This window comes from Cibotium barometz, chromosome 30 (genome assembly GCF_041138505.1).
Source record: "Cibotium barometz isolate CiBa-2024 chromosome 30, ASM4113850v1, whole genome shotgun sequence".
Lineage (NCBI taxonomy): Eukaryota > Viridiplantae > Streptophyta > Polypodiopsida > Cyatheales > Cibotiaceae > Cibotium > Cibotium barometz.
Genome location: NC_141075.1, coordinates 31,347,373 through 31,370,878, shown reverse-complemented (window position 1 = coordinate 31,370,878; position 23,506 = coordinate 31,347,373). Strand labels below are relative to the sequence as shown.

At 45.1% G+C, this 23,506-nt stretch overlaps 1 protein-coding gene across 5 annotated transcripts in view; it reads left to right on the top strand.

Moving 5' to 3' along the window:
* Positions 1 to 17,343, top strand: part of LOC147621385 (uncharacterized) — a 152,962-nt gene extending 135,619 nt beyond the window's left edge. For all 5 annotated transcript variants that reach the window (XR_015269820.1, XM_086824139.1, XM_086824141.1 and 2 more), the window contains 2 exons: positions 16,768 to 16,872; positions 16,977 to 17,343. Coding sequence is in view for 4 of the 5 variants with exons in the window: in XM_086824139.1 (XP_086680265.1) it covers positions 16,768 to 16,872; positions 16,977 to 17,218 (347 nt within the window). In the remaining variant the exon portion in view is untranslated. The remainder of the gene's footprint in view (positions 1 to 16,767; positions 16,873 to 16,976) is intronic.
* Positions 17,344 to 23,506: the final 6,163 nt, after the last annotated feature.

The following is a 23,506-nucleotide window of genomic DNA, read 5'->3' as shown; positions in this document are numbered from 1 at the left end:
AAGGAAGGTCACAAAGACCTATCCAGCTTGCTCATTATTCACAAAGAAAGATACAACTTATATAGGCTCTAAGAGCCCTCCCAATGACCTAAGCAATGATGTCAAGGGCTTGCCACCTAGCCCTTATCTAGATCCATCTAGGCTTTACTTTTCCCTTTAGTAATTGGCCACTTACACAAGAGAATAACCTTAGACATCATGTCTATTATTCTATCCTTAGGCTCAAATAAGTTGTCCCCAATGTTAATGTGCACACATGCACACAATGGATGCTAGATCACCTAGATTCTAACAAATTGAAGACTTCCAGGCTGGGCAAAAAGGGCAAAAAGAGAGAAGGAAGCCCTGCAGCAAAGGCTCCAAGAAGAAAGGGTACAAAAGGGCATGTTGCATTTTTTTCCGCCTTTTCACTATGTTTTGATGCATGAGCATATGCGTGGCTTGCATTTTTTTTTCACCCTGCCTTCACTTCGTACCCTCACTTGGTTTTGGCACACAAGCATTTTTTTTTGCAAGCAAGAAGCTAGCATCAAGGCACCGCGCTCAAGCATGTGTGGGACTAACCATGTGAAATATGTACCAAACATGGTACATCGGCGAAGAGAGTTGTGGGTGCAAATGCGGCAGTTGAATAAGGGCTTGGTCCATTTAAAATTAAAAGGCTTTAAACCTTAATGGCTAAGAAAAGTGCCATGCAGTGTATGAAATGAATCATCGCCATGCAGCATGAAATGAAACACCGCCAGCGCATGCCTGAAGCGAAGCGTCGCCAGCACACGAGCGCATGCGTTCACTTGAAGAGAGAGATAATGCGACCATTTTCGGTGCCGGCCCTCGTGTTGCGAGCAAGAAGAGAAGTGAGACAAGGCTTGCTAGGCGTCACTGCAGCTTGTCACGTACGTTGAGATCGTGGAGGGAAGTGAGATAAAGCTTTGCTAATCGCCTCACACGCGTAAAAAGAAAAAGAAGTGCGCTCATTCCGGCGTCCAGAAGCGGAAGAGCGAAGGAGAGAGAGAAAGCGGTTCATCCCGATTGCATCACAGGGAAATAATTTTCATATTATGCATTTTTCTAAGCTTTTCTTTATTAAAAAAAAAAAGAGTATTATTAAAAAGAGGCTAACGCCACTTTCACTTGGCCAAGGGGAGAAAGGGGTAAAAAAGAAAAAAGCATAATAACTTTGTCTCTTTTCCTTGCATGTGGAGAGGGAAGCAGAAGAGGAGAAGATATTTGCAACAAAGAAGCAAGTGTGATTTTCGGTGACAAGCAATAACATAATTTCGCACTCACCCACTCACATAGTCACGTGTTAGCAAGCCTCGTAAGTTGTTTGTATTCAGAAATTGAAAGCATTGTAAAATTCAATTCTTGAGGGCCGTGAGGGCATTGTTTCTCGTGGAGGGCATCATCGGTAAGTGCGCAAAAACTTTGTCAACATCAAGCAAAAAGTGGCTAGATAAGATTTCTTCTCTCTTTTTCTTATCATAAAGAGCTACATAATTTGTCTTGTAAATCAAGCACCGTGCATGTGAAATTCAATAAACAAAGCATATTTCACACTACATTTTGCCTCGCTTGGTTGTGTCGTAGTGTCATCTCGCTCTTTTGTCGTTTAGCACAAAGTTTGTTTAACATTTGTGTGTGTATACATCATCACCACTCCATCATTGTAGCGTCGCATTTGTCGGAAAGATCCAAAGCACACAATCTTATCTACTAGTGCCTTCTCCTTTGGGGTGTTGGGGGAGTGTAGCATTATTCTTGTTGGATATCTGGGAGGGGGGGGGGTTGTCGGGTTTTGTCCTCTTTGCCTTGCTCGTCTAGATATTTTCCAGACAGTGGTCCGAGCGTGCCACTGTCTGGAAAATATTTGGACGAGTATTTCCTAGACAGTGACCCGGGCGTGCCACTGTCTGGGAAATATCTGGACGAGCAAGGCAAAGAAGACAAAACCCGACAACCCCCCTCAGATACCCAACAAAGAATGGAGCTACACTCCCCCAACACCCTAAAGGAGAAGACACTAGTAGATAGGAATGTGTGCTATGGATCTTTCCGACAAATGCGGCGCTGTAATAATGGAGTGGTGATGATGTATACGCACACAAATGACAAGCTTTGTGCTAAATGACAAAAGAGCGAGATGACACCACGACACCTGAACGAGGCAAGATATAATGTGTAATGTGCCTTGTATATTGAATTTGATGTGCGCGTGTTTGATTGATAAAGCAAATTTATGTAGCTTTTATATGAGAAAAAGAGAGAGATCTTATCTAGCCACTTCTTGCTTGGTGTTGACGAAGCTTTTGCGCGCTTGCCGATGATGCCCTCCACGAGAAACAATGCCCTCACGGCCCTCAAGGATTGGATTTTACAATGCTTTCAATTTTTAAATACAAACAACTTACGAGGCTTGCTAACACGTGTCTATGTTAGTGTGTGAGTGCGAAGCTATGCTATTGCTTGTCGCTGAAAATCGCACTTGCTTCTTTATTACAAATATCTTCTCCTCTTCCGCTTCCCTCTTCACATGCAAGGAAAAGAGATGAATGTTATTATGCTTTTTTCCTTTTTTTTTAAACCCCTTTGTTAAGTGTAAACAGGCGATAGCTTCTTTTTAATGATACTTTTTTTTTAATTTTAATAAAGAAAAGCTTAGAAAAAATGTATAATATGATGGTAATTTCTCTGCGATGCAGGTCGTTTCTCAGCGATGCAGGTCGTTTCCCTGCGGTGAGGCCGGGATGAATCGCTCTCTCTCTCCCGTTCACTCTTCCGTTTCTGGGCACCAGAACAAGCACGTCTCTTTCTCTTTTTACGCGTGTGGGGAACGTGCAAGTTCGTCTCCTTCCCCTTCACAGTCTCTGTGCGATAGGGTTGCAGCGGCGACTAGCGAATCTTGCTTCAGTTCTTTTGCTCGCAGCACAAAGGCCGGCAACAGGAAATGGCTGCACTCTCCTTCTCTTCAAGCGAACGCGTGTGCGGGAGGCGACGCTTCGATGCAGGCATGCGCTGGCGGTGTTTCGCTTATACCTGCATGGCGGTGTTTCGCTTCATTGCTGCATGTCAACTTCCAGCCATTAAGGTTTAAAGCCTTAAAAATTAAAGTGGGCCGAGCCCAGCAAGCTAAGGTTTAAAGCCTTTAAAAATTAAAATGGGTCATGCCCTTATTCAACCGCCACATTTGCACCCACAACTCTCTTCGCCAATGTATCATGTTTGGTACATATTTCACATGGTTAGTCCCACACATGCTTGAGTGCGGCGCCTTGATGGAGGTTTTGCCTGCAAAAAAAAATTGCTTGTGTGCCAAAACCAAGTGAGGGTACGAGGTGAAGGCATCACTCTTCAATATGCACATGCTGCCACGCATATGCTCATGCATCAAAACATAATGGAAGGGCGGAAAAAAAATGCAACAGGGCACAACTATCTAGAAAGAGACAGCTCTCAATCACATGAGGAGCTTGATTCAGGCTGCCAAGCAGACAGAAGCTGGGCAACCGTCTAACTAGGATGAAATTGCAAAATTCATGAACCAGTTAGACGTGTCACAAACAGAAAAACAAGGGCAAAGTAGCTCCCAGGCAGCAGAATCAGCGCCAGGAAAAATCCCCTCATCCAGATCCCGAGCATTGTAAGGAAGTGGCGGGATCTTATGACACAAGGATCCGCGTGAGGAGGCAATAGCCCGTGCACAAGGCAAGACTGCCAGTGCCCCTCGCCAACGGAATTACCTGGCAGAAGAAGAGAAGCCACACTCCAGATCAGAACCGACAGGAAGACCACCATACGGGTGGAAGTGGAGTCGAGGGGGAAGGAAGAGACCAAGAGAGCCCGAGCAGACTGTGTTCGAAACTGATGCCATCATCCCATAGGAGACAGAGCCACATGCTTTTGCAGTAGTGATGCCCATTGATGTAATGGAAAGGGTCAGGCAAAAGTACCCATATACCAAGCCCATTGATGTGTAGTTTCGACAGGGTGATGAAAGGACTGGAGTTGGGCATGCTTGGGTGAGAAGCAGGAAGAGGGCTTGCAAGCCTAGGTATGCCCAGGACAAGCCCATAAAGTTTGTCTCAGGAGGCCTCGCCACAGAGGGAGGACCGAATGAAGAAGGCTGGAATAGGCCTTAGAGTTTAGTCCCAGATTCCGGGGATGAAATTTTTGTTTCGATTTTTCAAAAATGAAGTGGTACTGGATGGCAACGACAATAAGTCGTTGTGGGCTTCGCTACTGGCGCAGCGTCCACCGTGATCGCTAGGTGTTGGGGGCTATCCAACCTTCGGCCTCCGCCCAGTATATCCATTGGGCAACAAACTCTCGGGACATGAATCTTCTTTCTTGTAACAACCTTGTAACTGAATCTTGCCAATGGGTAGTACACGAGAAAATGTAAAGGAGTAAAGGGGAACTATCAAGGGATGAGAGATACAGGATAGAGAAGAGAGTAGAGAGGACAACTAGGTGTGATACGACATTGTACTTTGGGCTAAGCCTTTGCTCTAGTGATACAAGTAATTGTTTGTGCAATTCCCCATTTTCTGTATTGTATAAGTCTATTTGATTCCTTGTCTGTGTTAAGCACTTTCTTGGTTGGATATGTCTTCTCACTGGGATCTGTATTCAGAGTCATTCATATATGGATATGACTCCTATCTAGAAACAGGATCAGGAGCCACATCAGGAATCCTGTCAGATGCAAGAACTGACCTCTACGCTGGCATGATTGACTCTCTTAGCCGCCTAGGCAGATCGGAAACGCAACACATTAGCCTTAGCTTATCGCATTGGGCACAGTTGCATTAGTCATGTCTCCTACGGAGCCGACTAGGTGATATGGAACCATGCAAGTGTCGGGTCTCGACCGGACACTGACAACCCAGTTGAGGCTTTCCAGTGGATCGCGAGAGGCACTCAAGTTTGCTATCTTGGATGCCAGGTGGGCATTGATATTTCTCATGAGCAGCAGGTCACCTCTCTTCTTCTGAGTATTCAGAAGAAGCTTTTATATTGGAGTTATGTGAGACTCTCCCTAGCAAGTAGAGTGGTGGTGGCGAACCAGGTTCTTCTTACCACTATGTGGTACATCACTTCGTGTTGGGCCTTCTCTTGAGCTTGTATTGGCCAGATACAGCGGGCGGTTGATCCGAACTTCTTATGGGCCGGTAGTGAGACCAAAGGCCTGCCAGGGCCAAGGTCGCATGGAGAGTGACCATTCAGCTACGACGGAGAGGGGGGCTAGGCCTCATCGACCCTGCTATTCAGAGCCGTCCCTTGTTGGGCAAGCTGATTGTTTGAGGACTCCTTCTCAGTGGTGAGCCTTGGAAGGTGGCTCGGATTTCAGCCCGCACCCCGAGTCTAGGGGGCCCTTGGCCACAAAGTACCAAATGGATCTTCACAGAGATGCAGACCCACAGTTTTAGTCCAACTTTTGAGGACAGATTTGTAGCCAATTTACTTCGAGCTTGGGATCACCTCAAGCCGGCCCTTAGGCAGATAGCTCCGGAAGCTTCAGAGGAGCGGCTTCAGCAGCCATTGGTCTGGAACCCCCTGATCCGTTTACCCAGTGGCGGCATGTTGGGGACCCGACCTCATGTATCATAGGGAGCGTTGAGCATAGGACCTGCCAAGTCTCTTGGAGACTGAGTCACACACAGACAGTTACCGCCAAAGGTGCAGGAGAGAGACCTGATAGGGATCTGGGGTAGAGACAAGCTCAGCATCGACATCGACTCAGCTATTCCTCAGGAGTGGTTGACTCCTATCCCAAACCCAACTCCCCCTGTGTAGCTTGGTGTGTTTATGAGGCACAATATTCTTGTGGAAGTCCATGGAGCGGATGAGGGTAGTGGTCTGCTCACCTTTTCTATTGGATCCCACGGCATATTAGAGAGATCCGAGCTCCCCTTAGAGGATTTCAGTGGCTGCACCTTACAGAGGATGAGGGTGATTGGAATTCAGGCTCGGGAGTGGCACATAGATCCACGACCTGCCAAGGTGGCCAAGGAGAGATTCTGGCAACTATGGATATGGGAGTGCCGACCTCTCATGCGTCTTTAGTGGGACCCAGGCGAGTGGACTTGGCATGACCCTGCTGATCGGGAGGAGACTCTGGATGCCCCCTTCTTTGCATACACAGCACGGCTAGGCCGCAGGATCCAGCTGCCAGAGATTGATGGCACCCTGACAGCAGCAGCACATTGGCAATCACAGGGCCTCTCATAGTGCTTCCTCGGGAGCTTGGCGGCAGTTGGCACTTGGTTGGGAGTTGGAGGTAGGCCAGCAGCTTGCCTGAGGTGCAGCCACCCCCAAGAGTCTCAGCAACATTGTCTTTGGGATTTCCTAAAGGCTTAGCAGGTTGGTGGGGGATTCTCCACATCTTCACTATGGACAGGGCATCGACCCATATCATTACATGGGGCATTGTCGCTTGGGCCACCGAGGCTGAGGTGGTCAAGGCTTACGAGGAGGATGGGGGAGGGCTAGCGCTTCAGGTCTCTCACCACCGCATTTCGGCAGTACCAGTCATAACCCCACCTACAGATCACTGGTGACCAGGCTCATGCTAGAGATGGGAGATTTGCAGTAGCATTGCAGCCTGGCACATATGGCGAGCTAAGTGCAGTGAAGCCATTGAGAGTACCCACACTCCTCCAGCTGAGTCTATCTAGAGCATTTGGCTCGATATCATACATATCCTCCGCAGCCAATGGGGGAAGTTGCAGGGAGGATTTGACCACATGCTGAAGCGGCGGGAAGCTTTCTTGAGGCTCTGGCAACCTGGCCCTTTTCTCACTGATAGAGGTGGTGACCCCACTTGGCATTACAGACCACCTGTGTGGTTGTCCCCCCCCCCCCCCCCCCCCCCCCATGAGATAGCCTTCTCCTCAGAGAGCGGCCAGCCAGAGAAGAAGCGTCTCTTCCCCCTCCTTTGATTACTTGATTCCTGCCCTATACATGAGGCGAGATTGTATTTAGCCCTTTGTGGCTGCTCTTTCAGTAACTAATAGAAGGATCTTTTTCCCAGAAAAGAAAAGGAATGGCTGCGTTCATCTACATAATCCTCTGGTGTTGGGTGCGAAGCATTCTCTCCACCTCCATGAGACTCATGAGCCTCTTCCAATCCAACACTGAGGGGAGGAGAGTCGCCAAGCCAGCCCACTGGATATGCGTGGCTGCTCCAATAGGTTTACCAAATTCTCCAAGATCAAGTTATTCCAACAACGAGCTGCCTGTAAGCCTCAATTGATTGCGGAGGAATATGAACCAAGAAGCTCCTCATGCAATCTGAGGCTCGTTCAATCCAAGTAAAGCCCACATCAAAACCCCAATTTGTCTATGGAGAGTCACTAATCCAGAATCCTATTGATTTGTGCCAATTAATGGAGGCGCCTACTACCAAAGAAAACATGTCCAAAGCAGTGCGGAAAGCACAGAGGCATGCTTGCAAAAACATAGCAATATCATCTGCTAAGCCTCCAAAAACATAGCAATATCATCTGCTAACTTAGAGTCCAGTAACTGCTTCTCTGTGCAAAGTGGCAGCCTAAGGCGCAAAACTCCTAGGTTAGCTCTGAGAAACCTGCTCATAGCCTCCGCTATTATAAGGTAAAGTAGTGAAGTTAAGGGGCATCCCGCCTCACAGAATGGGAGATCTGAAAAAGCGCTCAACCCCCCAACACCCCCCCCCCCCCCCCCCCAAAGGCTAAAACTGTGTTGTGGGCCTCCCTATACATGCAAGAGACCCCTCTAATCCACTCCTGGGAGAAACCCATGAAGGAGCTCAGCTGTTATGGTTAGGATTTTGGAGGGTACTTCAGCAAGAAATGTGAGTGCCAGAGAGAGGAACACGACTTCTCTTGTATTCAGTTGTGATAGAATGAAGTACAATAGCCACATAAAGAAGTGACCTAAAAGGTGTGTTCACATGGTCCGGCCATAAAGTGTGCCAGGTGGACCAAATCACTTATAAACTATTATAAGTGGAACTAAGCTAAAACTGGGGGAAAAAACCTGCCCCAGTAACCTACTGATGATTACTAGCACTCCTCTGGGTGCATACACAGCATAAAACCCAACAAACCCCCCTAGAGTGATATGTGATCACTGTACATCATCCACCAAAAGGAAACAACGTGGTAATGCCTTGGTGAAGATGTCTGCCACATTCTGATCTGTAGGATAGTAGATCAGACTGATATCACCTGCCTGGAGTCTCTCCCGAACAAAATGATAGTGAATCTCAATGTGTTTCGTGTGAGCATGAAACACAAGATTCCTAGCCACGGCAATGGCACTCTGACTATCAGTATAGATAGGTGTAGGCTCCTCCACTGAAATATCCATATCAGTCATGAGACGACGCAGCCAGACACACTCAACGGTAGTAGTGTAGGCTGCTCTGTACTCTGCCTCACAAGACGAAGTGGCCACTGTGGTCTGTTTCTTGCTTAGCCAAGAAATACATGAAGAGCCAAGAAAGAAACAATTTCCACTAGTGGAATGTCTAGTATCAAAATCACCAGCCCAATCTAAATCGCTGTAAGCATATAACTGCATGTCACCCCCCTCAGGATAAAGCAATCCAAGAGACAAGGTACCCTGCAAATACCGAAATACACGCTTCACAGCTTGCCAATGTGACAATCGCGGGCTGTGCATGAATCTGCTCAACTGAGATACGGCACACTGAATATCTGGCCGTGTAGTACACAAGTAAATAAGGCACCCAACAGCCTGAGCATATGTAGTGGCATCAAATAAAATACTGTCATCTTGTAGTGACAGTTTCATCCCAGGCTCCATAGGAGTGCTAATAGGCTTGCAATCCTGAAATTTAAACTTCTCCAGAAGCTTAGCAACATACCGAGATCACAACAACCCAATAATGCCTCTGTTATCCTGCACAAACTGTATGCCCAAATAGTAGTGTACTAGTCCCAAATCAGACATGTCAAATGTCTGTTGCAGTATCTATTTAAAAGCTGCAATTTTGTCATCATTTGATCCCATGAGCAAAAGATCATCTACATAAAGACTGATGACCAGCAGATCTTCCTTTTCTTTCTTTACATACAAAGTGGCTTCTGATGGACGTTCACAAAGCCTTGAGTGAGCAGGAAAGCATCTATTTTTGCATACCAAGCTCGTGGAGCTTGTTTCAAACCATACAAGGCCTTTTTCAGCCTGCATACTTTCCCTTCATGACCATGTTCTGCAAAACCTATGGGCTGATATACATAAACTTCCTCCTCGAGGTCCCCATGTAGGAAAGCAGTCTTGATGTCCAACTGGTGAACAACCCAGCCACGATGTGCAGCCAATGCAATGACACACCTAAGTGTCGACATATGGGATGTAGGAGCAAATGTCTCCTCATAATCAATGCCCTTCTTTTGTGCATAGCCCTTTGCAACTAGACGGGCTTTGTACCTGTCAATGGATCCATCTGCATGTCTTTTCAACTTATAGACTTTCTTGCCTTTGGGCAGATCAACCAAATCCCATGTTTGATTCCTTTTAATAGAATCAAGCTCATCCTGCATGGCTTTATTCCAATGCACATTGTCTCGTGCATCCACAAATGAATCAGGCTCATCATCATCCTGTAAACTGGCTGCCATAACCATATTCAAATCCATGATGTGTGCATGCTCATTGGTCCGTGTCTCCCTACGAGTATGACCAGCAAGAGGACCCTTTAGATGGCTGTCCTGTAATGTCCTCAAATACCATCTAGGTATGTGTCTGACCTGTGGAGCCTGCTGCCCCATATTTGGCTCAACTTCTGGCTCAATAGCCTGCTGAATTTCTGCACCATCTTCATGATTAGCTGGCTGTCTTGTATCTGTGGAATGAAACTCCATAGGTAGTAGACCTTCAAACACATCATTTTCAGCCTGATTTGCATCATAACCAGCCATGGATATTTCTGATTTTTCATCAAAAATCACATCCCGACTAGTGAATATCTTCTTGGATAGTGGGTCATATAACCGGTAGCCCTTGCTCTCACGGCTATACCCAACAAAAATACATTTTGTGGCTTTATCATCCAACTTCTTCCTCAACTCTTTGGGTATGTGTGCATATGCAAGACACCCAAAAGTACGAAAATGTGATACCGAAGGCTTGCGGCCATGCCAAGCCTCAAAAGGAGTAATGGAAACCAATGCCTTTGTGGGACATCAATTCAAAATATGACAAGCACACATAACAGCTTCCACCCAAAAGATATGTGGTAGCTTCTTTGCCTTTAACATACATCTGGCCATCTCCATGAGTGACCGATTCTTCCTTTCTGCAACCCCATTCTGCTGTGGAGTATAAGGAGTAGTATACTGATGTTTGATACCTCTACTCTCAAGAAAGGAATTCAACATGTGTGACACATATTCCCCCCCTCGGTCAGAACGGAGAGTCTTAACCTTGCATCCTGACTCTGTTTCAGCAAGTGCTACAAAGGCCAAAAATGCATCATATACATGTGATTTCTGTGTCAACGGATAGACCCGGCATATACGAGAGAAGTCATCAATAAATGTAGCAAAATAGAGGCAACCTCCTAATGACTTCGTCTGCATGGGACCATAAAGATCACTGTGTATAAGCTGCAACTTTGCAGTTGCTCGTAGAGCCTGATCACGTGGGAAGGAAAACCGATGCATTTTTCCCAAAATACATCCTTCACATATGTGATCTGGAGGCTTCTCCATAAGAGGTAGGTCTGTCAACATGTTATGTCGCTGCATAAGCATAAGACTACCAAAATTTACATGCCCCATGCGAGCATGCCATAACTCCGCATCAACCATAGCTGGAGTAAGAGTGAATGCATTATAAGCAGACTGATCCAGTGGCTGAAATGCATCCAACTGATAAAGTCCATGACATAATGTACCAGTAAGTATCAAGGTCAAAGCATTAGCTTTGTCTCTGACCATGCATTTGTCATCATCAAAGTGGACTTGCATACCACACTATGCTAAAGAAGAAATGGACAACAAATTCTTCTTTATCCCTGGTACATATAAGGCATCTGTAAGGCGAAGAATAGAGCCATCAATGGCTATGAGCTGAATCTCCCCAATGCCACGAACTGGATATGAAGCATTATTGGCACACTGAACAGTTTTTCCAACAGGGGTAGGGCCTACATGACAAAACAAATCCCTGTGAGATGTGATATGCTTTGAAGCACCACTATCAAAATACCAAGTACATGCATGCTCTGTCATACTGAGTGCCTGAGAAGACCAAGAGGCATCATAGCTGCATGTGTAGAAACAGTAATCCATGTCCTCAACAAAAGAAGCAGTCTCCGGAGGAGCTTTAGAGGCATCATTTACAGACATCCCAGATTCCTTTGCCTTCTCTTTGGCAATCCTCTTCCTACACTCTGTGATGTAGTGACCTAGCTTCTTACAGTAATGGCATTTGCCCTTCTTCTTGGGCTGTCCATCACTTTTCTTGGTATCCTGAGATGAACCACCATCACTTGAATTCTGATTTGAACTCTTTGGCTGAGATTTGCCTTTCCCTTTTTGACCTGTCGTAAATGCTTGTTCAGCACTTGTATTCATATTCATGTTCTTCCTGATTTGCTCTTCTTGTAGCAAGAGAGCAACAAGTTCCTGATACTTAAGGGGTTCAACAGCATTCCTCATGCTGAGGTTCAAAGAGGTATGAAAAGCCAAGTAAGATCTTGGCAAAGAGTTCAAGATGGTGGACACAAGCTGTGTCTCAGGAATAATCTCATCCACATTGATGAGTTGCTCTCTCAAATCTTGCAGCTTGTTCAAGTGGCTAGACATATCATCTCCTTCATGCATTTTCTGATTTTCCAGCTCTCTTTTCAAAAACGAGATCCGAGCCTCATTACAAGCAGCATACATCTGCTCCAAAGTCACCCATGCATTCCGTGAAGAGCCAGCCGAACGAATATGTGGTATAATAGACCTCTGTACTGACAATGCAATAAGTGACAAGGCTTGTGCATCTCTGGCATCCCATGTCTTCTGAGCATTTGTTCTTTGAACAGGCAATGGCTGACCTGGTGCGTGTACTTGTTGTCCTCGTCCACGAGCACCCCCTTGGGGAGGAGTCTCTGGAGCCAATGGACCTGGACATGGTTCATCACCACTAACAAAATCCCAAAGACCTTTTGCCACGAGCACATTTCTCAGCATAAAACTCCACAAGGAGTAGTTCATGCCGTCCAACTTGTCTTCCTTAGACAAATACGTGAATACATCACTCTGCTGTTGATTTGCCATTATACCAATGCACAATGTTGTACCTGTGTATCAAAAAACCCAATAGCAACCCTAAAAGCAACTGTACTCCACTGAATACAGCTAACCCTAATATGCCTGCACTCTCAATCCTCTGAATGTGCAACACAATGCACCACTGACTGAGTAGAGCAGCAAAAATGGCTTACACAGTGCCAAAATGTCCAAAGTTACTGCACCCAAAACCTTGCAAAAAACCTGTAGAGATTTCTTTGCAAGAAAATCTGCCTGTATCTGCCAGAAAATTTTCACAGAGAAAATGCCCAAATTTCAGAACTTGTAAAGCTTACCACAAATGTGATTTTGCAGGTACAGGCGTCTGTAGACTGTACGGAACTAGTGTACAGTACAATGCAGGTACAGGTCAACTGCACGGCGGATGTACGGCGACTGTACAGTGCAGGTACACGCAACAGGTACTGTACTGAAACAGCAGTCAACAGGTTGGCTTCAGGTATGCGCAGTAGGTACTGGACTGCTGTACGGAGCAGGTACGTGACTGTACGGCTGCAGTACGAGCAGAGTACTGTACGGAACTGGGCGAGCAGCTGACGGCGAGTGTAAGTCGCCTGCAGGTACTGTACGGGTACTAGGCGACTGTGTACCAAATGAAGGAGCAAAGCAGGCACCTGTACGGAGTAGATGGACTGTACGTGCAGCTGACGGGTATAGTACAAAACAGGCGAAGATCTGTACTTTCAGCTTGGCAAACTTGGCTGTACGAACAGCTGACTGTGCAGCTGAGTGCGGCTATGTGTACGTGGCTGCAGCTGACAGACGAAATGATAACAGGCGAACTGTACGGACCTGGGCGAACCTGCTCTGATACCAAATGAAGGAGCTCAGCTGTTAGGGTTAGGGTTTTGGAGGGTACTTCAGCAAGAAACGTGAGTGCCAGAGAGAGGAACACAACTTCTCTTGTATTCAGTTGTGATAGAATGAAGTACAATAGCCACATAAAGAAGTGACCTAAAAGGTGTGTTCACATGGTCCGGCCATAAAGTGTGCCAGTCAGGTGGACCAAATCACTTATAAACTATTATAAGTGGAACTAAGCTAAAACTGGGGGAAAAAACCTCCACTATCTAAAGTAAAAAGTGTCCTTGTAACCCACTGATGATCACTAGCACTCCTCTAGGTGCATACACAGCATAAAACCCAACAACCCATCCGTGCCATTGTGCCTTTCAAGCATAGTCACAAGGGACGGGGAACGGGGACGGGGACGGGGACGGGGGAGGGAACGGCACTCAAAAAATACTTTTTTTTTAAGTTTTTCTACTCTACACTTATTCTACTTTGGAAGTACATCAAAATGAGCACAAATTTACACTAAAATGGTAAGCTTTTGAGTCATATTAACAAAATACGCCAATCAAAGATTGAAGGCGTTCACGATTGATTGTATTAATAATTAAGTAGATACAAAATGAGGAGAGAGAGAGAGAGGCAAGGGCCAAGCCTTGTTCTTATATAGATATTAGATAGGCAAGAGAGAGAGGCAAGGGCCAAGCCTCAAGGGCCAAGGCCCAAGGCTCAAGCCTAAAGCCCAACTTCCAAGCCTCAAGGCAAGAGAGAGGCAAGGGCCAAGGCCCAAGCCTCAAAGGCTCAAGGCCTCCCCAAACGGCCAAGCCAAACGGCTAGAAACGGCCCTACAAACGGCTAGAAACGGGCGGAAAAAAACAGTCCGACTGCGCGCACAATGGCTCCCTGCGTCCCCCCACTGTGCCGTCCCCCACAGCCGTCCCCGTTACTGCTGCCGTCCTCGTACTCGTCCCTTGTGAGGGACGCCTCCAGGGGGACGTCCGACCGTCCCCTGCCGTCCCCGTCGCTGCACTGCCCCGACTCGGCGTCCCTCCATTCCAACAGTCCGTCCCTTCCGTCTCCTGTGACTATGCTTTCAAGAAGTCCCAATCCACTCTGTCACATAAGCTTTTCAAAGTGTAGCAAAAGAATGGCCAGGGGTTGCTAGATTTAGCCCACTCCACAGCTTCCCAGAATGAAAAGATGTTATCAAAAATACTCCTTCCTTGGGGGAAGCCATTCTGTGTATCATGAATAACTCTTTGAAGAACAGGCTGAAGCCTCATACTCACTGCCTTCGCTAAGATTTTGTAACAAACCCAATCCACTCTGTCATAAGCTTTTTCAAAGTCTAGCAAAAGAATGGCTAGGGGTTGTTAGCTAGATTTAGCCCACTCCACAGCTTCCTAGAATGAAAAGATGTTATCCAAAGTACTCCTTCCTTGGAGGAAGCCATTCTATGCATCATGAATAACTCTCCGAAGAACAGGTTGAAGCCTCATACTCACTGCCTTCGCTAAGATTTTGTAAGCAAACCCAAGTAGAGTTACGGGCCTCCACTATCTAATATTGATCTTGTCCCTACCTTTTGGGACAAAGTGGATAAGATCCTCCGTGATAAAAGGGGGCATCATACGAGTACACCACATCTCCTGCAAAGCAGTAGTAACATCATCGCCAAAGTAATCATAAAACTGCAAAAAGAAGGATGGTGAGAGGCCATCATCCCGCGGGCATTTTCCTTTCAAGAGGGCATTCAAAGCATGTCTCAGCTCATCCTTTAAAAAGGGGGCCATCCAATGAGGCACACATCCTCTATAATAAGCCTAGGCATGCGCTCCCATACTTTCTTTTGTGCAACATCTCTATCCAAAGAGTGGGCCTCTGCAGAGAGCAAGGTCTGATAAAAATCTGAGGCAATACTCCTCACCTTATTTGGATCAGTATGTCATTCTCCTTGAGAATCCTGCAAGCATCTCAAACTGTCCCTATTGTGCATAGGTCCACTTTGGTCCTGTGCACAAGGAACCAAAGGTCGGGTATGCATTTCAGTGTCATCATCACTTTTGCCTCATGTTATTGGCCACGGTGTTATCATACCCGCTAGAGTACAGTGGATTATGGTTATGCAGGAGGGATTAAAGCTGGGTATCTTGAATATCTATGCGCCTAATGTACGAGGAGAGAGGGTGGCCCATTTGGGCACCTCACTGAACTGCTTCCCCTCGTTGATCATTGGATTGTTGGTGGAGACTTCAACATGGTTGAGCAGCCATTGAACAAAAAGGATGGCCGTGAGGTAGAAGACACCCCTTGGAGAGAGCTTCCTGGGAGAGATTTGTACCTTCCTTCTATGGCAGGGATTGTTGGACAGGCATTGTCTTGTGCACCAAGGAACTTGGGAGGCAGAAGAGTGCACCCTGTGCTCGCATCCCAAACTCTCTCTATCAGGATGCAGAGGCCTCCCTGGAGGGTAGAGAGATTTGGAGGCTTTGTGATGATTCTCACACCCAGGAGAGACTTGCTTTGGACCTGGAGAGGGCTAGCCAGTACTATCATTCTCTTGTCTTGGCCAAGAAAGAAGAGGCTCTGGACAAGGAGCAAGCTTTCAGACGTTGGTTGGTTGCGCTTCAGAGGGAACACAAGAAGCATCCTGTGTCCTTTTGGATCTCAGACCTATTGTCCACTGTTAGAGCTGAGTTATAGGTGGCCATGGATAGGCAGGCTGAGTTTGCATTTCATGCTAATCAATCAAAAAGGATCTTACGAGTTTAACCACACTGAAACATATCCAATTTGTGCTCCTGCAGAAGCAACACATCCATAGGTCCACCCGTAATGGTAGGGTGGAGCTGATCCTTAACAAGACGCTTCCTTCTGCGCGTGGGAAGGCTCCCTAGACCCTGCACATTCCATGAGATAATCCTCATGGTAAAGAGGAGGTTTTGATTACGGACCTAAGCAACCGCTTGGCCATAGTTTTGCCCCACCTCTCGTAATGCTGTAGAAGTGGGTAATCCTTGGAGCAAAGTCCAATGTCAGCATGTTCACTCTGTCCTAGACTTTGCAGTCTCTGTACACGTGTGCAATGCATGGGTGCACCATGGCATATATCTTGCTACACATCCTACAAGGCCTTATAAGGTGTTCACTCTGTCCCAGCCATTACTATGCTACTTGACCCTTAATGCCATCGTCACGCCTGTTGGTCCAGCCTTCACTTTGTTGGACACCTGGGCACGCTTCGCATCCGCCCCTCCAATTGGTGCACCTACACGCTGTGCGCATTGAACGCCGTTGCCCTACCTCTATGCACCTCATGGCCCAGCTGTGCGCTGTGCGGGCTCTGCCTTCCCCAAATTTTCATTTTAATTTTTATTGTGACCAGGGAGTTGATTTGCCCCAAATTCGAAGTTGTCCTAAATTTGAATTTTGCCTGCAAAAATCAGATTACCAGAGTATTACAGAACTCTCTCTCTCTCTCTCTCTCTCAGAGATTCAAAGTGGGGGGGAGGGGGGGGGGAACAGAAACTCAAAAATTTAGAGAAAAATAGAGGCTGATTTTGCGTGTGAATAAGGCCAAGATGCTCTTAAAAAAGAGAGAGAGAGAGACCCTCTGTACATTATTATAGTCATTCATTGGTTAATTGGCTATGTTCACCAGCATTGACTATCTTGAGGCAGTCTGCTTTTACAACACTCGGAAGAACAGGAGGGCAAGATCATGTGCTTGCAGGAAATTCTGCCTATTCTGGTGATACATCAGAAGGTAAAACACCTCTACATGCTTTTTGAAAATTTAAGCATGTAATTTCCATGCTCACAATGTGGTAAGCCCTCTCTGCTTACAATGTTCTCTTCTTCTTTTTGCAGGGGAGATAGTAGTGACCACACGAGCAAGCAAGATGGAGACTCATCATGATCTTGTTGAGATTCCAAGCATGGTAGCAATGACCACTAACGAGCCTAATCACGACGACTTAGTAGAGCTTGGCGAAATCACATCACAAAAACGTCCATCAGATGCCTCTCATTTTAAACAAGAGGATCATCATCAAAGCTCCTCTGAGGGGGAGTTAAGCCTTGGTTACTTTGATCCTGGCGAAATCGTGTAGTTGGCATGACAGCACTCTCAGCTCCCAGATGACTATTCAAGGGCCACTGCTTGGCAGAAGCATTGAGGCACCTTCACTCTTTAAGAGCAAGCAGCATGGGATTTAAAAGATCATCTTTTTTGTTTTGTGTTTTTTGTTTTTGTTTTTGTTTTTTTTTTTTTTTGGGGGGGGGGGGGTGGGGGGGTGGGGGGGGTTGCGGGGGGGGGGGTGTTGGGTTATATTGAGAAGAGCCAAGTTTCAACCAAAAGCTTGCAGCATCTCGTGATATACATACAAGGAATGTCCCATGAGAATCCCACCTGGTTTATGAATCACTCTATTGCTTTCTCTGTGTCTTTGTAGTAGTGAATTAATACTTTAGTTAAGATATCTCATGAAGCTCTTTTATTAGAATCCTCTTCTATAATTTAATATTTTGAGTTTCTTTTTGGGTTGCTTATTAATATTTATACAGATGTTGCTTCTTCCACGAGAGGTCCCAAAGTTGTTATATAGGTTCATCTTTGTAAGGTTGTAATGTAGGTTTGTCTAGAAATCCATTGATGATACTTGTACTACCACCACGACCACCACCTAAAGGCAGATGATGGGGGGGGGGGGGGGGGGTTGGGTTATATTGAGAAGAGCCAAGTTTCAACCAAAAGCTTGCAGCATCTCATGATATACATACAAGGAATGTCCCATGAGAATCCCACCTGGTTTATGAATCACTCTATTGCTTTCTCTGTGTCTTTGTAGTAGTGAATTAATACTTTAGTTAAGATATCTCATGAAGCTCTTTTATTAGAATCCTCTTCTATAATTTAATATTTTGAGTTTCTTTTTGGGTTGCTTATTAATATTTATACAGATGTTGCTTCTTCCACGAGAGGTCCCAAAGTTGTTATATAGGTTCATCTTTGTAAGGTTGTAATGTAGGTTTGTCTAGAAATCCATCGATGATACTTGTACTACCACCACGACCACCACCTAAAGGTAGATGATGGGGGGGGGGGGGGGGGGGGTGTTGGGTTATATTGAGAAGAGCCAAGTTTCAACCAAAAGCTTGCAGCATCTCGTGATATACATACAAGGAATGTCCCATGAGAATCCCACCTGGTTTATGAATCACTCTATTGCTTTCTCTGTGTCTTTGTAGTAGTGAATTAATACTTTAGTTAAGATATCTCATGAAGCTCTTTTATTAGAATCCTCTTCTATAATTTAATATTTTGAGTTTCTTTTTGGGTTGCTTATTAATGTTTATACAGATGTTGCTTCTTCCACGAGAGGTCCCAAAGTTGTTATATAGGTTCATCTTTGTAAGGTTGTAATGTAGGTTTGTCTAGAAATCCATTGATGATACTTGTACTACCACCACGACCACCACCTAAAGGCAGATGATGGGGGAAATGGAGAAGATGCAACCTCCACTATCATCACATGCTACCCTTGAACTACTAGGCTAATCCCTTCTCACCCCACTCCTACCTCTATTACTAGCAATGGCACTAACATAAAACATACTAACATTTCTTCCTCTCCTTCACACTTGGATTTTCTCTCTAACCCTCTCAACCTTGAGGAGTTACCAGCTTAGGAGCTAGTGCATAGCCCACCCAATGTGGTGAGTCCAAAGTTCCTTAGGAAATGAAAAGGGGTTCCACAATCAGTAAAATGCAAGCAATATGGGCAATTGCAAGTTCCTTGTGAAATGAAGAAGGGTCCCACATAATTAGTAATGTAACTAGATATAGAGTACGAGGAAATCATCAAAATAGGTTATCCTTTGTTGAAGCGAAAATTGATGTGCAAAGTACTGACGAAAGTCACTCCATTCAACCTAACAACAAGGATATACCTTGACGCTTACATTGATAATCCACTAAAGCATTCAAAGGATGCCTATCCAATCTAAAGCACCACGTCCAAAATGGGAAGAGTTGATACCCATGGCAAGTGAAGGCACTTTATGGGAAAATGTGGCCAAGCATACAAGGTTAGCAAACCCTCAATTGTTTGTAGGATTTAGTAGAAATATGCATGGTCACATACATTATTGTGTATAGCTATAAAAAATGGAAGTAGAAGAATCTTATTCATACAAGAGGAGGATACATAAGTATAGTATATGATGGTGTGAAACTGCAACAATTGATGCATTTGACATACAGCCTGTCTCATGCAAATAGAGTTCTTATGCATTAAAGCATATGCTAAAAATTATGTACACAAGATCACAGTCTTAAGGGTAAACCTGACATACATGCCAATGAAGAGATGGTTTAGCCCTCTAGAGTTTCAAGGTGAGCAATTAAGTGACTTACATATATGCTATAATTTCTAGAGCCAACCGTCTTTGACACTTTGTAGAAACAAATATAGAAATGATTGTTATGGACTAGATCGCGTAAAGAGGCTATCCAATCTAGCCATAATTGTAGCATGGAGATTCATGAAGCTAATCATGGTACTAAGAGATCAGCAAAAAGAAAGGTGACAAAGATGTGATCCCAAAATTATATGCTTTGACATGAAAACAAAGGCCAAACAAAAGAAGTGGTAATGTTTTATCATCATTGTCTCAGATGACTTCCATCGTGCAATGCACCAAACATTTAAAGACATGGGGTGGACACAGGTTTTTGGATATTGTATACTTATTTCAAACTTTAGATGTACACTCAAAAGACTCATGTCGTTACATCGTAACCATCACAAATACAAGCTCGACGATAACCAATTTTTAGGCCATGAAAAAGAAATGATCACATCCACGTTTATGGATCACTAGTTTATTTTATCTTAGCCCTATGAAATCTTGTCATATAATAAATTTAGGGCATATGAGCTTTATAGGATTTTGGATTTCAAAAATAAGGATTATAAGCCTTAAAAGATATTAATTATACACGTCCATATGTTGTATGTTAAAATCTATGATGTCTCTTCATGCAATAAAGCTAAGGGTCATAAACTTAAGAGCACGCCCTTAGTTTAATAACATTTGAAGTATCGATACTCAAGGGTTTTCCCTTATTAGTTGATATTGAGGAACTCTAAGGATTCCTTTAGGCATTGTAAGTATGCCTAAAGAAGTGTCACATAGAAAATCAACAAGAGTATAAAGTGCCACCTTTATAAGTGTTCTCCCTTATTGGTTAATATTGAGGCACTGTAAGTATGCCTAAAGAACTATCACATAGAAGATCAACAAGAGTATAAAGTGCCACTTGTATATGGCTCAAGGAAAATACCTTATAAGGTATATAAGAAAACTCCCCAAATATTTTAGTAAGCTTGAGTTTACCGTATTTGTGACCTTGCTAAGGTTTTAAGGAAGGTAAAATCAAAATTATAATATGCCTTAAAGGTATTGAAAATTCGTTAGAACATAAATTTATGAAGCTCCCCAACACTTGTTTTGACAAGACATGTGGAAGTACTAAGAGACAGAAGAAATATTATATTTGGATAATGAAGAGGATCTTATACTCCTTTGAATCAAATTGATAGAGGAGGTGAAGGCTGGTTTCCATGCCATGCCAATTGGTTGTAGATTTGGGGATATTATAAATACAAGAAGACAAAGTACTCTTAGCTTGTTTGTGGTTGTGAAGTTGACATAAAGGATTTTCAAAGGTTGAGCTCCGAATTGGTAGTTGCTAGTTCTCTCACATCATGGAAATCAGCCCTCTTGCTAGAAGTTGTGAGAAGTATACATGAATCATATACATGCGGGTAAGGAGCCTTAAACACTTTGTTGATGGCATCATCGACACCCAATCTAGTAGCAGGGCTGCAGTTTGAATCTACATAGCACATTTTATGATGCACATTTAAAGAGCTTGTGGTTTGGTACCAGGGTTGAAATTTGAAGGCCTACCTTAACCTGAGAAAATCCTTCTTATTTTCTAAGATGCCTTCTCTACAAGGTTTGAAGGGCTTTGATGCCCTCTAAAGGCTTCAAATTTCAACATTGGTTGGTACCTAACAAAAGATGGCTCCACCAAAACGCATACACTACATATGGAGTATGTCATAATGCTACAAAGACAAAAAAAAATTCGTTGATTTGGCATTGTCTTCACAGCAGTCATTTGAAGGAGACACGCATGTATGCACACGCATGCACACAAACATATATATATATATATATATATATATATATATATATAGAAAGAGAGAGAAATGAAATGAAATGAAATGTTATATTAACATCTTCAAAAGGCCAAAGTGGCCTATGAAACCAAAGTTACAACCATATGACATCTGATACACTGTTTGGAAAAGAAAAGAGATAGCCCCACAATATATCAGTAGGGGGGAAGCTAATGCTACTAGTCAAAATGGGGTACATGAGTACATGGATACATGAATACATGAATATGGGGGAGTACAAAAGTGAGTGACAGTGAGTACAACAGTATATGGCTGGAGTCGTAATCATCCTAGGAGCTCTAGCATGGGTCTCTACCGGATGGCCTGGATATCTGCCATAGTGAGATGCCTGGTCGGACGAGCCCGATGCCTCGCAATGATGCTCTGAATCCTCCGGTGTAGGCACCGCGTCTCCGATGTGAGGATCCGTGAACCCTCGGGCGTCTAGATCTGCCCAACTGGATAGCTCTCTCAACTAGAGTCCCACGGGGTGCCAACTATTGGGTTGTCGGCTGTGTGTCCTCCCGGGTAGTCCCTATAAAGAAGTCAGTAATCTGTCTCTGTGTGGGCTCCCTGCTACCAGTCGGGCGTCTGCTCCTGATAATGGACTCTCTGAGCCTGCGGATATCCAGGAGATAAAAACCCAAGCATCACTGATCACAATAGTCCATGACTCTAGCCAGTGGTCCAAATCCCTCTCTCAAAAGGCAATGGTAGCGCCCTCGAATTTCATAATATGCTGTGCAAGACAGATGTAGTGCTCCTCTGTCTCTGGCTCTATCCAACAAATCTGACAAATCCTGTCCCGTGGAGGTATGCCTCTAAATCTGCCTGTCTCTATCTCTAACTGATGTGAAGAGGTGCGGATCTGCCCAATGGCGCACCTCAATCCATGAGACAGATGGGTATCCATGTAGCTCGGTCTAAGTATAAAGCCATCCTCAATGGTGCGGAGAAGATGGTCTCTATAGAAAGCCATCTTCATCCCCAACTCCTGTGAGGGCTCTAGCCATGTCCTTCTAGTGTCCAACTGAATGAGGTCCTGTCTGAAGACTCTACTAATCTCAGAATGTGTCAAGGTGAGAGAGGGTGCCTCTAGAGAGTACTGGAAGGGTGGAAGTCTGTCTAAACTGAACCCGTGGAGGTCACCAAGATGCTATCTGCGCATACCAACATGAAGTGTCTCCCTCCATGGCTAGCTGATGAGAGGACTCTAAAGCAAGTCGTGCATACCGGTGTCGAGGAAGCTCCCAGGTGCTATGAATGAAGGACACTGATATGGCAAGAGCCTCGACTACGGTCGGTGGTGCTCCCATCTCGGCTCTAATAATCTCATGGGGTACCGAGGCCTTAGCAGCCCGAATCATCTTGGAGATTATGGACACAAGTGGTCTCTCCATCGATCTCCATCCATCGTATGTGCGTCCTGATCGACTGTGACGATCTAGGCTAGGCCCCCAGATCTGTACTCCATATAGCATAGCCGATGTGACCAGCGTGTCAAAAAGCCACAGCTTAGTGCATGGCTCTTGAAACTGTACCTGTGAGCACATCCTCTCTAGACCTCCTAGTGCTACATATCCTCTAGTCAATCTGGCCTCTGCTGCCCCCCTCATGGAAAATGTGGGCCCAGTTGAACACCACTCCAAGATATGTGTATGAGTCAACATACTCCACTGTCTCCTGCTGTCCATATGTGAAAATAGGCGCTGATCTCCAAACCCACTGAGCTGTAGTGTTAAACACCATAACCTTGGTCTTACCAAGGTTAACTGAGAGCCCACTATCCTGTGCATAAGCATGTGAAGTATCCAAGTGCCTCTGCATACCCTCTCATGAGTCTGCTATAAGCACAATATCATCAGCATATAAGAGCACAGGTATCCAAGTGCCAGCCAACTGGGCTCCTCTGTCCCCTCGTGTCCCAATATAATCAGAGATCTCATCAATTTATAGTCCAAATAGAGTCGGAGAGAGCGGGCAGCCCTGTTTCACCCCTATAGTGGAGTGCACTCGCTCTGGGAGAGACCCTCTGAAGTCTGCACCTGCCCAACTTCTGTCTCATAAAGTGCCATAATACCCCAAATGAGCTCACATGGAACCCCCAAGTCTTGCAGCCTGCGCATCAATCTAGCTCTGGGCATTGTG